This window comes from Leucopleurus acutus, assembly GCF_964270905.1.
Source record: "Leucopleurus acutus genome assembly, chromosome: 7".
Classification (NCBI taxonomy): Eukaryota; Metazoa; Chordata; class Mammalia; order Artiodactyla; family Delphinidae; genus Leucopleurus; species Leucopleurus acutus.
Genome location: NC_139150.1, coordinates 17,911,985 through 17,926,188, shown reverse-complemented (window position 1 = coordinate 17,926,188; position 14,204 = coordinate 17,911,985). Strand labels below are relative to the sequence as shown.

Here is a 14,204-nt window from a genome sequence, read left to right as displayed (position 1 = left end):
CAGTACCTTCTGAGGTAGCCAGTTTCATTTTCAGGGCAACTGTCATTCGTTAGAAGAGTTTTTTGCTGTGTCCCCTCGGAGCCTTCTCTCCTTCAGGTTACGCAACTCCATACCTCTACGAGCATCGCTTAGCGATGGCGCCTACCTTGGGCCCCGTCCGCTGACCATATCCTAGTTCATCGGTGGCCCAGAACTGATCTGTCCAGCCATCTCTAGGATCAGAGGGGGCTTCTCTGACCTCTGGTCTAGGATCGACTGTCTTCTCAGTAACGTAATCTGCAATCTCACATTCTTGTTTGGGCCAACACCTTCTCCAGTTGGTAGAAACTGATCTCAGAGAGACTGCTACTCTTTGGAACTTTTTCTGAGCATGAATAGTTATGCTGACCCTTATCTGTCATCTCTGATGAAAAGCAACAGTGGTTTTGATTGATATTTTCAAATATTCCAGGTTAACTCTTAAGATTTAGAACCAATTCCCCTTCTTTTCTATCTTTCTCCTTCTCTCTCTTCCATCTTTCCTTGCTTCTTTCCTCTCTTCTTTCCTTATTGGGAGGAAAGGGAGAGACATATACACACATTTCTATAAAAAACAAAAAAGAATACAGTTCAATAATACAAACGAAACATACAGATTCAAATTAACATAAAATCTTCTCCAGGAACAGAAGAGTGGCCTAACCCATCATGCAAGATAAGGAAAGCTTACCTCAGTGCACTTCTGCCTCTTGACTGGGCTACTGCTCCTTAGAGCACTGCAGCACGTGTTATAACTTGGAGAATAAGGCAACTGTGGCCTGAAGGCCTCATCTTTTTGGTCTTATCTTAACCATCTGGCAGGAGGACAGTCTTCAAGGCTGGCCCAACCGACCAGGGCTCAGGGTCAGAGGGATCCACTTTGACACTCCAGTTTCTTGCGTGGGAACCCCACCGAGAACCCAGCACACGGTGGTCACGTTAGTCACGACAGTTATGCCAGACCTGGGGTAACTGGCCTGGTTTTCATGTGGTGCCTTCGATCCCTTGGCTGCTGGCGACAGAGCAGCCACTTGTCCACCATCCTGTCTTCTCTGACATCTTGAGGATGCCTTAACAGGCCGGTGGGCTGCTTGTTTTGCAGGACGGAAGAACAGATGCGCAGATGTGCATACGCTGCCCTTTATTTGAATGCACTGTTTTGCTTCATGCTCACATACATGGATTTCTCACAGACCGATTTCTGTTTAATATTGCACATTCCCAATATCTATAGAATGAGCCTTAATTAGCCAATCCCACCCTTGGCCCAGAACAATGAACCGTGCAGCATCCAGTGAGTTACTTAACGTTTCTGAAATTCTGAAACTTTCACTTGCTGTATTTACAAAAGGAAACATGTAGACAAGATAATTTCTTTTTTTTCTTTTTTTTTTTTTGGTTCGCGGGCCTCTCACTGCTGTGGCCTCCCCCGCCGCGGAGCACAGGCTCCGGACGCACAGGCTCAGCGGCCATGGCTCACGGGCCCAGCCGCTCCGCGGCACGTGGGATCTTCCCGGACCGGGGCACGAACCCGCGTCCCCTGCATCGGCAGGCGGACTCTCAACCACTGCGCCACCAGGGAAGGCCCTCTAAAGGCAGTGCTAAACCTTTATTCATTCACTCATTCATCCAGCAGATATTTCCTGTCTTCTATGTTCTGGGATTGGAATGCAGTAGTGGGCAAAACAGCCTGTTTCTGCTCTCTTAGAGCTGCCATTTTGCTTTAGAGAGAATGCAATGATCAAGGAGACTTTGAAGAAGCAATATAATGCTATGTAGAAAATAAAATAGACTAGTAGAGTAGAGAGAGACTGGAGGGAAGTTAGCATGGTTAGAGAAGACCTCATTAGGCAGGTGATAACCGAGCTGAGACCGACTCAGTGAATTGGAAAGCCCGTGTGATGATTTGAGAGATGAGTTCTAGATTGTACCTGTGATCATAAAACGTAGAACAACAACAAGCTTGAGTGTTTTCCATAACACTATTTTATCTGATCATTACAACCACTTTCTCTAATGGGTAGGAAAAGTGATATTGTCATTTTCTTTTAATAGACAAAAGGAATGAACCCCACAATGATGATGTCTGTTTACTTTATTTATTATTTTTGTCTGCGTTGCGTCTTCGTTGCTGCGCGCGGGCTTTCTCTAGTTGCGGCGAGCGGGGGCTACTCTTCGTTGTGGTGCACGGGCTTCTCATTGCGGTGGCTTCTCTTGTTGCAGAGCTCGGGCACTAGGTGCGCGGGCTTCAGGAGTTGTGGCACGTGGGCTCAGCAGTTGTGGCTCACGGGCTCTAGAGCGCAGGTTCAGTAGCTGCAGCGCACAGGTTTAGTTGCTCCGAGGTATGTGGGATCTTCCCGGATCAGGGCTCGAGCCCATGTCCCCTGCGTTGGCAGGCGGATTCTCAGCCACTGCGCCATCAGGGAAGCCCGCAAATACATTTTAGAATGAATCAGTTGAAGGGAATCATAAAACAGTTTGATTTAACTTTCTTTTTTATTCAAGGGGAAACTGTAGCCCAGAGAGGGAAATGACTTGGTCAAAGCTGTGGGTATATTAGTGGACATTTATTTTAGACTCCAGTTCTCTCGACCAGGCTGCTGATCTTGAGGAAGTGTCCCATTCTTTCTCCCTCCCTCCCTTCCTTCCTTCCTTCCTTCCTTCCTTCCTTCCTTCTTCCCTTCCTTTCTCTCTCTCTCTCTCTCTCTCTCTGTTTGGTGTGGAGTGATGAGATCTCATTAAAACCACTGATACTCCATTTGTAGTTTGCTATCTTTTATCACCTTTTCTTTTTAACCATTTTTTGCCGACTTTCTGCATATGAATGTTTCAGATTATTCTTCTGCATTTATTATTAGCTTATATCATGCAAAACAAATCTCATTTTGTTACTTCCTGCTCATACTTTTAAAGGCCTTTGGGTCCTAGGTATCACCCTTCCTCCTGCCCATGCTTAGAACGCCTGTTTCATGGCCACTGTGTCATTCACTGCGGTACTGAATTTTACCCCTCTTTCATATTATGAGATCGCGCTGGCAACCAAAATAGACCCAGCTGAAAATCATTCAGGGCTTTGAACATTCTGCACATTGGATGTATTGTCCTTTATTAGGATCACTATCTTTGCTTACAATCTTTTAGGCCATTCAAAAAACTATACTAAATTCAAGGTGATGTAAATGTATCTTCAAGTTTCAATTCCTAAGGCCATCAAATATCTTTATTAAATTTCAGTCTAGTGTGCACCGCCTTTTCTCTCCAGATATTCCATTTCTTTGCAGATTCAGTCAAGAAAGAAAATAAAACAATATGTAGGACAGATGGTGAGATGTCTTATGGGAAAAAAATAACATGGGGTGCTTTATATAGAATTGGATTTTCCTTCTCAGTATGTGCTAGGATTTATAATATGATATTATAATTAATATTTTCATTAAAATCTTTCCACAGTACAATCTACTGAAACAGATTCAAATCAGGTTTGAGACTTCTTCAATACAATCAATAACAGAGATTCTGAAACTCGAAAGAACTTTGTTAATTCATCATTGACTGAGTACCTGCTATAAGACTGGCATTGTCTTAAGAATTAGGGGTGCAAATAGAAGTGTGATTGGGGCCAGCCCAGAAATATCTTACAATCCAAGAGCTATACACAATCACTCATTCATTCACTCATATGTTCATTTATTCTTTTTTTTTTTTTTTTTCTTTTTGGCCACACGGTGCTGCATGAGGGATCTTAGTTCCCTGTCCAGCGATCGAACCCACGCCCCCTGTAGTGGAAGTGCGGAGTCTTAACCACTGGACCGCCAGGGAAGTCCCTCATTCGTTTATTCTTAAATATCAATTACATAATATGGGGAGGCAGTTTTCTTGATCCTAAAGAAAGGGGTACATTTTGAGATAAGCTTCCATGAAACTTATGTCATCTAGAAGGAGGAGAACAATAATAAATATAGTTTATTTTTAGATAGTGAATAATACTGTGAAGAAATAAAATAAGATTCTGTGCTACTTTCTAATGGGGATGGAAGAATAAGATGTGAGCTCACTGTAAGTAGGCAGGGTTGTTATTTGAGGAAGTAATGTTTGAGCTAAACCCTAAGTGCAGAAAAGAAGAGATTGTGAAAAAAGCCAGGGGAGAAAAAGTGTTTCAGGTAAAGTAAATATCAAGTTCGAGATTTCTGGAACAATAACAAGTTTGGCTTATTTAAGGAATAGATACTTGTTGAATGGATGGATGGACGGATGAGTAAATGAATGGAAGGCAGTGAGCAAGAAGGATAATAGTAGGAGATGGTCAGATAAAGTGGGGACTTGGCTGTGATACAGTCTTTGGATTTTGTTCCATGCGAGGAGTTTTAGGTTGGAGAGTGGCCTGATGTAGTTTATGTTGTTAAAAGAGCGCTCTAGCTGTGCTCTGGAGGAGGGAGGGTTGGGAGCAGATAGAAGAGACTCTGGTGAAATAAGCATTGCCATAGTGATGGTGGCTTGGATTAGGGTGGTAGTGATGGAGCAATAGTGGATCTTTTTGGAATATCCTGAGATAAAAGAGTCTACAGGATGGGCTCATGGACTTTATGTGGTATTGGAGGATGAACTGAAAAAAATAGAGATGACTCAGAAGGTTTTAGTCTGGCCATTGTCAGGCAATGTTATCATTTACTAAGATGGGGAAGAAAGGACTGTGGGAGGAAACCATTACTTTTATTTTAGACATGTTGATTTTGGTTTTATTTTATTGTTTTTGAAAGAGGTTTCATGTAAGTTTATGACTGGGTGATAGAATTCTTTTTTTTTTAATTTTACATCTTTATTGGAGTATAATTGCTTTACAATAGTGTGTTACTTTCTGCTTTATAACAAAGTGAATCAGTTATACATACACATATGTTCCCGTATCTCTTCCCTCTTGCGTCTCCCTCCCTCCCACCCTCCCTATCCCACCCCTCTAAGTGGTCACAGAGCACCGAGCTGATCTCCCTGTGCTATGCCGCTGCTTCCCACTAGCTGTCTATTTTACATTTCAGACATGTTGATTTTGTGATGACTTTAAATAGATATTTAAGTAGAGATGGCATTGCAGGCAGCTGGGACTCAGAGAAGAGGTCATACCTAAAGAGATGTTTGAGTCATCGGCACATCCATACTCTAACATTTTTATTTAAACATTGGGACTGGATGAGAGACTGTAGATAGATAAGAAAAAGAGGGCCCAAGACCTCACCCTGAAAGCTGGCAGCATTTAGCAGAGGGAAGCAGAAGACAGCAAATGAGTCTGTGTGGGAAGAGCTGAGAGCCAGAAGGGATTAGGGTGGCATGGTGGTGTGGAATCCAGGAGGGGAGTACTTCAAGAGGAAAGGAATGGGCGATTTCTTCACATGTTTCGGGACTGTTGGACGTCATAGTTAGTTTTAGCAATGCTGAGGTCAATGGTAACCTTGACAAGATTGATTTCTGTGGGGTGGTGAGTTCAGAAGCTAGATGGGAGTGAACTGAAGAGTGAATTGCCGGAGAGAAAGCGGGAAATGCAAGTTTAGATAACCCTCAGTAAATTTCACTGTGAATCATGGAAAGGGAAATGTGAAGTAGAAGACAGAATGGTAAGGATATGTGAACTGAAGGGAGGCTTTAATTTTTTTAATTTTTAAAATGTACATTGCTCACTTTTTTAATTAACAATTTTTACGTAGGCAATATCCTCTTTGCTGGTTTGGAAAAAGAGAACCGTGACTCAGGGAATAAAGGGAAATGGCTTGTGCTAGACAAGTAGTGATGCAGAAGAGTGACAGGTCAGGCTTCACGGGGCTGAAGATGCTAGAGTTAAATCTTGATGGAAGACGCGAAGGCAAGGACTCCTAGCCTTTCCGGCTAAGGAAATAAGAGGGGAGTGGAGAGCTCTGAGGCGTGAGTTCTGGGAAGGAACTCTATGCTTTTAGAGTGGAGGTGTGGTTGGAAATGAGAATAGACAGGGAAGTTGGAGCTGGATTACAGAAGGACTTGAGTGCTAGATGGGGAAGCTCAAATTTTGCAGGAGTCAATTAAGAATTTCAGACATGGTCAGGTTTAGGTTACTCACTCATAGGCTGCTTTATGAGAAGGTGTTGAAGTGGGGAAGACCCAAAGCCAATTATGAGAGTGTTGTAGGGGGCGAGTGGACAGAGGGGAGGCTGTCCTGAGCGTGCTTTCTGTGGGCGTGGAGCTGGAGTGATCATTTGAGACGACGTCCAGATTCACTCTTCTTTTCCTAGTGCTTTGGGTTTGCTAGATGGCGCCTGGTTGTCCCACCGAAACACAGGAAGGAATTTCTGGCCCGCCTTGGTATGTGGCCAGCCCTTGACGGAACCAGAAGCCCCCTTAAACTCCTCAGATTCAGCAGACCTACTCGGCCTCTGAAGCTTGTTAGCGGATTCATGGTTCTTCAGAAGCCCTTCACCACCCTGTCTTTTGTACTCTGGACAGGCTGATCTGGTGGTGAAGGTTAAGAACAAACCTTGGTTTGAATAGAACTAAGTGAGGTCAGCGATGTGGGTTTGCCTTGAAGCCTTTAAAAGATAGGCAATATAAAATCCAGATATTCTGTTCCAGAGGAAACATTTACCAGTACAGCCGCCACCCTGCCTCAAGCTTCCCCTTTGTAAGCCTTCAGGGCTTAAGCACTCCACCCAGTTTCCCCTGTTCCAAGAAGTTATTATTTGGACACAACGATTGTACATTTTTTGGTCTCTTTTTGTTGTTGTTTGGATGAATTGTTATGCGGCATGAAGTTTGTTGTGGTTGGACCCATCCTAAACAAACAACTGAACTTAAAAAATACTATTTTTTCTGGTGTTTAAAAAATAGAAAAAATAGTCATCGTTGGACTAAAAGAGAATATCCTAATGCCAATCCTGTCCTCTCAGCTGGAAATAGAAACAGATGCTAACTTCTCAAAAGCTGACCCATCTTCGTAAACAAGAAGTTTAGAAAGATAGGTAAATCTACCCATCCTTTGGAAGGCAGGCCACTAAAACAAGTGTGTTCAAATTCTTTGTATCCTCCTTGAGTCCTAAACCAAATCCATCTCCTATTACTTATAGCTCTCATCTCTCCACCCGCAGGTAGTCTTATTCTTGTCTCAGTGGGCTCTTGACTTAGCAACCCCATTAGCTTCTCAGACTTGTTATACTTAGCCCATACCAGGGGCTGTTGTGAAAAGTGAAATCAGAGATTCCCAAAAGTAGTATTGAAACTTGGTTAAAGATAACAAACCATTTTGTTCCAGAATTATATACTGGAAACCCGATCTGGTAAGGTGGCACGGTGCAGTAGAAAAGGACTGTATTATGGGCTTAAGAACCAACGTTCTGGCAAATTTTCTTCTAAAGCCTTCGGAAAATTACTTCAACTTTGCGAACCTCAGTTGCCCCATACCTAACATGAAATAATCCCGTTCGGCTCCAGAATCATCATCATCATCATCATCATCCCAGACCATTTATTGATCACCTGTTATCTATTAAATGCTTTACCTGCATTTACCATTAGTCTATAAGTTCTGTGGGATCCTCAGGGTTCCAGGGGTATCACAAATGACCAGAGTTTCTAATCAAGGTAAGGTAATCAGCGTCCCCCAGCTGGGTTCAAATAGCTCCGCTGTGAGTTAAGGTTGTTGCCCCCCCCCGCCCCCTTTTTTTTTCGGTTTACTTGGTTCCTTGCTGTTTATATTGAAAGTAGCCCATGCGCTCTCTTCAATCATTTCTATTCTTGAAGATTCCTTAGGATCTAGGGCTGGGTAAACAAAAGGAGACATTTCTAATTAAGAAGACTTCTCCTCCACCCCCTACCTCACCCCAGTATCATCACGGTTAAGAATAAGCCCTGTTCCTTTAAGACTCGTGTCACTTTCCATCTCTAAGTCTATTATGCTGTTTGAACACACCCAGCACTTTGTTGAGGCAGTCTAAAAGGTAATCTTGTTTTCATTTTACAGATGGGGAAACTGAGGCACAGGGCAATGACATAACATGCCCATGCTTATCCAGTAATCAGGGACAGATAAGGAGCTTGAATCCAAGGCTTCTAACTTCAAGGATGAGAACTCTTAACAATAGCTCAAATGCCAGCCTTTGCTTATACTTAAAAGTAAACTTGTTTCATCTCCCTGACACTTGGCTTTCCAAGCTCTCAAACTGGGGTGACAATCCCTGCTTATCTCAGATAGTGTCCTTCAGACATACTTCAGGGGTACAGAGGCCTGGCAGTTCATCCTGATGCTCCAGACAGATGGAAATTGAAAATTAAGTCATTGAGAATCGCCATCAGCTGTGTCTGTCCGGTTACAGAGTGTCCATCTGCCTTGGGCTCTTGGAGCTGAGCTCATCTCTGGCAACTGAAAGCTCAACCAGAGAAGACAGACCTGGCAGTGTCTCCCCACCAACATCGAGTCTCCGAGCTGGTTAGAGCAGATTTCTAAGTGTCTCACTATGTGAAAGAGAGCAAATCTGAAATGAGGAGTACCCCGTATCAGGGGAAGGTGGGGTAAGATGGAGAAATTGGACTGCCCAGTGGAATTCCACTGTAAGCTAGTCACCACTGGTGTCCCAGTTCCTTTCCCTTCACCCCGAGACCCAGTCTAAAGAAACGTTTCAAAGGGTACAGAGCCTAAACTATATTTGGACGAGCGTCTGTGCATCGAGGGTGCTGAATTTTCCTCATTCATTCATTCAACAAGTATTCGTTTTCACAGTACCCCTCCCTGTGGGATGTATTATTACCAGCGCCACCTAGCTACTACCTGAGAAGGCAGGGGGCAGGATGCTCAGCAGACGGTTGGTATTGACTTCAAGCTCTTTTCCCTGAAACCTGCTCAGCTCCCAGCGTAAAGCATTCAAGAAGCCCCAAATAAAATGGTGTAATGAAAACAGGAAGGCTGGTTTTGTTTTATTGTTTTGTTGTTGCTGCCTTTGTTTTTCCTGGCCACACATTGGTATTCCGTTCCCCACCCTCCTTTCTTCAGTCCTGGGGGCATGGGAGTAGAGTGGGAGAGAGAATTCCCCAGATGAAGACTGGCAGATGCAGCTCAAGGGCCCCTGGGACTAGTAGCAAGAGAAACTGAATAGCAGAGTGCAGGGATGTTATTCAAAAAAAGGGACTCACAGCAGCTTTGTCAGCAGAATCTTGGGGGAGAAAACAGTTCTCTCTCTCCCCCTCCCTCACCCTTCCTCTCTTCCTCCCTCCCTCCCTCTCCCATTTCCCCCAATTTCCTATCCCTCTTTTAACCCTCCCTCTGCCTATCTATCTATATATCAACTACATACTACATATAACTGCCTATCTAAGTACATATTTACCTACCTATGTCTACCTCTGTCTCTCCTCCAGAACCTCCAGGGTCCACTGGCTCTAAGCAGACAGATAGTTTGAGGTCTTCAGCAAAATCAGGAAGAAATTAACCTTCACAAGAACTCAACTCTAGCCCCAGTTCCTGCCACTCTGAGGTCTCTTTGATGAGGACATGAATCAACTTATCTTAGAGAGCAGATCATGGGTGATCTTAATGATAATCTTACCCTATTTGTCTTCATATTCGAGGAAAAGAAAGGTGGTCCCAGGAGTCCGGCAACCCCGTGACCTTATCCTCAACAGGGTGTGCCTTCATTTTTCTGTAGATACGGTGTGCAGGGGGAAGACCTCTCTGCTAGATATCAAAAGTCCAGGATCCTGCTTCTAGCCCTACCACCAACTCTCTCTGTTGTCTGGAAGCAGATGCCTTACCTCCTACGGCTCTTAGTCTTCCATTCGATAAAATAGGTGAAGGGGCTGGGATTGTACACATCATCTCATGAAACCACTGCAACAATGCTGGATAAATATTATCTCCATTTTTTTTTTTAATGAGGGAAATGAAGTTCAGAGAGGTTAGGTTATGTAAGCCCTGTGCTGCTTGTATATGGCAGAATTCGGATTTGAACGTAGTTTTGTCTGATGCCAAAACCTATGCCCTATGCAGTTCCCTTTATTGGGTTTCTAAAGAGTGAAGTCTGGATTGATGGCTCATCACTCTTGGATGGGGCCTGAGTTTTATTATATGTAAGTTGGCTCCATTCACCAAGAGGTTGGAGCTACTGAGAAATGCTGAGCCTGTATTCTTTCCATGCTTGAACTGCCGGGCATGCTACTGGTCACTGGAGTCCTCAGCTGGCTCAGACTCATCCTTAAATAATTGAATTATAATGGACTGATTTATTCTGGCTCTTTTGATAGTATTTCACTATGTAAACTGTTTGCAGAAATAAACAAGGGATTTTGGAGCTTGGAAGGGGCTCAACATTCTGCTGCCCCTGAATTCAATGATTCCTTTTTTCAGATAGTCAGCATCACAGAAATCCAAGTCTTATTTCTACTTGACCCGGGCTCTTTCTATTTGGGGGAATGCTGCTTGAAAGGGTTTCAAGTGAGTACTGATTTTATAAGCTGATTCAATTCAGCCACTTAGGAATAAATTGAACCCTTAGGAGAAGAGTATCTTTTCTCTTGACCATTATTTTATTTTATTTTTTTTAAGGGTTTTTTTTTTTTTTTTTTTTTTTGATGTGGACCATTTTTAAAGTCTATTGAATTTGTTACAATATTGCTTCTGTTTTAAGTTTTGGTTGTTTGGCCGCGAGGCATGTGAGATCTTAGCTCCCCGACCAGGGATCGAACCCACACCCCCTGCATGGGAAGGCAGAGTCTTAACCACTGGACCGACAGGGAAGTCCCTTGACCGTTATTTTAGAATAAAGCTCATTCCTGTCCATTTCTTATGAAAGTTGTATGGCTATCTTGAGAGGTTGTCCTGGCTGGGACAGTGATTTCTGTAATACAGATGGGAAGCCAGTGACGCTAATTGTGCAAAGTTACATAGCTAATATAAGGGGCAGAAGTCAAACCCTGGTTAGAAATGGGGCTTCACGCCATCATTTTGTAGTAAGTAGGGGAAGGATGGCCTAGATCAAGCAGTACCCTCAGGGTGACCGTATGTTCTGCGGTATTTAGATTTTCTCAGGATATGTGCCTATCGCCTGGACAGTTTTTACTAGCTTTCTCTCTCACTCTCAAAGTGCATTATTTGGATGATAAATTATAAGGTCACTCCAAAACACTGGATAGGGACTAGATTTTGAGGAGCTCACTGCCTTTTGAAGGAGCTGCTGTATATAAACATGATGGCCGCACAGTGTGATAAGTGTAAAGATGGGGGTCTTTGTAAAATAGGAACCCACATAGGAGGGGGCACTTAGCTTTTCCTAGCAGAGTTGGGGAAGTATCACAGAATACCTGACATGCAAGTTATTAAAAGTTGGGCAGAGTGATCTCTTTTGGACGGCTACCTCCAGATTTCTCCTTGGGTGGTTCTATATTGCAACACCAAGAAACGTGTACTGTGTATGTCCTACTTACTTAGAAGGCATCCAGTAATTCTGTGCTTCTCTGATCTTTGTTCTTGCAGCTAAGTGAGCATCATTGCAGCCAGCTGCAGCTTTAAATTGTCCCAAGCAGAACTCCTTGCTGGGATTTGAATTACATGGGAGCTTGAGAACTCACTTGGCCTTTAAGTGAAACACCTAATATATCCAACAAGGCCCTAGAAGCCTAGCACATTAGACAGGAAGGGCTCCTGGAGTCTCAGTAGTTTCGTCCCCTTCAATGATGATTGAGCCCAGAGAGGGAAAGAGATGTGTCTAAAGGAACAGAGCAATTTAGTTACAGACCTGGGACTGAAGCCAGAGTCTCTCATGTATCAGTGCACTCTTTATGTCAAACTGTAATCCTCTAGAGTTAAATAAACCTCAGTTTGAGACCATGAAGTTCTGTGGTGGCAGATAACGTACCCAGAACTTGGACAGTGGAAAGCCTGAGTTTGAAACTAGGGTCTGGCATGAACGCACTGAATGACCTTGGGCAAATTATTAAAGATATGTGGGATCTCGGTTTCCTAATCTGGAAGACTAAAATAATAATTTAAATAATAACATCTTTCTCACAAGCTTGCCGTGGGGCTTATTTGGGGTAATGAAGGTGGAAATGTTTGTCAACTTTTGTTTGTGTGTGTGTAGTAAAAATCACATAATACAAGGTTTACCTTCTTAACAAATCTTTAAGTGTACACACGGTTTTGTTACCTATAATCACAATGTTGTACAGCGGATCTCTAAAACTTATTCATCTTGCATAACTAAAACGTTATACCCATTGAACAGTAACTCTGAAATCTCAACCCCCTCCTGCCAGCCCCTGGCAACCACCATTCTACTCTCTCCTTCTATGAGTTTGTTTTACATACATCATATAAGTGGAATCATACAGTATTTGTCTTTCATGTAATGTCCTCCAGGTTCATTGATGTTGTCACATATGGCAAGATCTCCTTCTTTTTAAAGACTGAATAATATTCAACTGTGACTCTCAGTGATGGGCTTGACCATGCTGATGGTTCTGCTGATCTGATTCCATAGCTGCTGATGACAGATGAGGCCAAAGAACGAACATTGATCTGGTCTCTCCCTTCTGTGTCTATCTCCTGCAGATGAACCCAGCCGGTGCTATTTCCATGATGGTGATGGGGTATGTGAGGAGTTTGAACAAAAAACTAGCATCAAAGACTGTGGTGTCTACACGCCCCAGGGGTTCCTGGATCAATGGGCATCCAACGCTTCCGTATCCCATCAAGACCAGCAGTGCCCAGGCTGGGTCATCATCGGCCAACCGGCAGCATCCCAGGTAAGCTCCCAGCCACACGTAACATTTCCTGCAGACATTCTGAATCTCTGCTCTGCCCCTCAAGGTTGCCCATCACAAAGACAGTGTCATTGGACATGGCCACTTGATCATATCTCTAGCCAAATATAATTTTTTTTAATGCATATATAGGGAATTCTCTAGCAGTCCAGCGGTTAGGACTCCACGCTTTCACTGCCAAGGGTACGAGTTCGATCCCTAGTGGGGGAACTGAGATCCTGTAAGCTGTGCAGCGTGGCCAAAAAAAAAAAAAAAAAAGGCGTATATAACTTTATCATATTTTTATCAAATATTCCTCCATAGGACTGTACCATTTTATATTCTTATCGGGAATGTATGAAAGTGTTTGTTTCTCTCCAATTTTAACAACAATGTATTGTCAACTTTTGGATTTTTACTGTCTCCATAGGTAAGAAAATGTCATCTCACGTTGTTTTAATTTGCATTTCTTTTACTACAGTGAAATTGAGATTCTTTTTGTGTGTATCATGGTCATGTTCCTTTCTTTTTCTATGAGCAGTCTCTTTATCCCATTTTTCTATTGGGACTTTGGTCTTTTTCTTCCTGATGGTTAAAAGTGGTTTATTTACCAGCGAGATGAGTTCCTGTTTGTGATGTACGTTGAAAATATTTCCGCCCAGTCTGCAGTTTTTCTTTTGACTTTGCTTATAATGCTTTTTTCAAAATTTTTTGTAAAGTCATTTTTTAAAAAAAAAAAATTATTGATATGTAGTTGATTTCCAATGATGTGTTAATTTCTGCTGTACAGCAGAGTGACTCAGTTCTACACATATATATTCTTTCTCATAATATTTTCCATTATGGTTTATCACGGGATATTGAATATAGTTCCCTGTGCTGTACAGTAGGACCTTGCTGTTTCTCTATTCTATATATACTAGTTTGCATCTGTTAATCCCAAACTCCCAGTCTTTTCCTTTCCTACCCTCCTCCTCCTCGGTATCCACAAGTCTGCTCTTTATGTCTGTGAATCTGTTTCTGTTTCATAGAAGTGATATCATGTGGTATTTGTCTTTCTCTTTCTGACTTACGTCACTTAGTATGATAATCCCTAGGTCCATCCGTGTTGCTGCAAGTGGCCAAATGCAATTCCAAGGTCTCATGAGACCTGTTTGTCAGCGATTGGACATGGAAGGGTTACGGGCAAGAAACACCAGCATAGTAGGGGTAATGACGGTCCTCCTGTGTCCCTACCTATTGTAAGTTATATTTGGGGAAAGCTCTCCATTTTGGATATACCACTGGAATTCAGTGGGATAAGAACAAATTCTTGGGGTGAGTCTCACTTTCGAGGGGGGCAGAGTGTCAAGTTGTGTGCTCCTTGAGCACTCTCCCATGAATTAACAGTGCCTCTACCATGAATTTGCTGTGTGGCTTTGGGCTAGTGTTCCCACCTCTCT

The 14,204-nt window shown here is 43.0% G+C and overlaps 1 protein-coding gene across 1 annotated transcript in view; it reads left to right on the top strand.

Annotated features, from left to right (window-relative positions):
• PAPPA (pappalysin 1) overlaps positions 1-14,204 on the top strand; it is a gene marked incomplete at its 5' end in the record, with an annotated part of 255,185 nt that overhangs the window by 131,904 nt on the left and 109,077 nt on the right. The window contains one exon of the mRNA XM_082842115.1: positions 12,572-12,765. Within this exon, the coding sequence (XP_082698241.1) occupies positions 12,572-12,765 (194 nt within the window). The remainder of the gene's footprint in view (positions 1-12,571; positions 12,766-14,204) is intronic.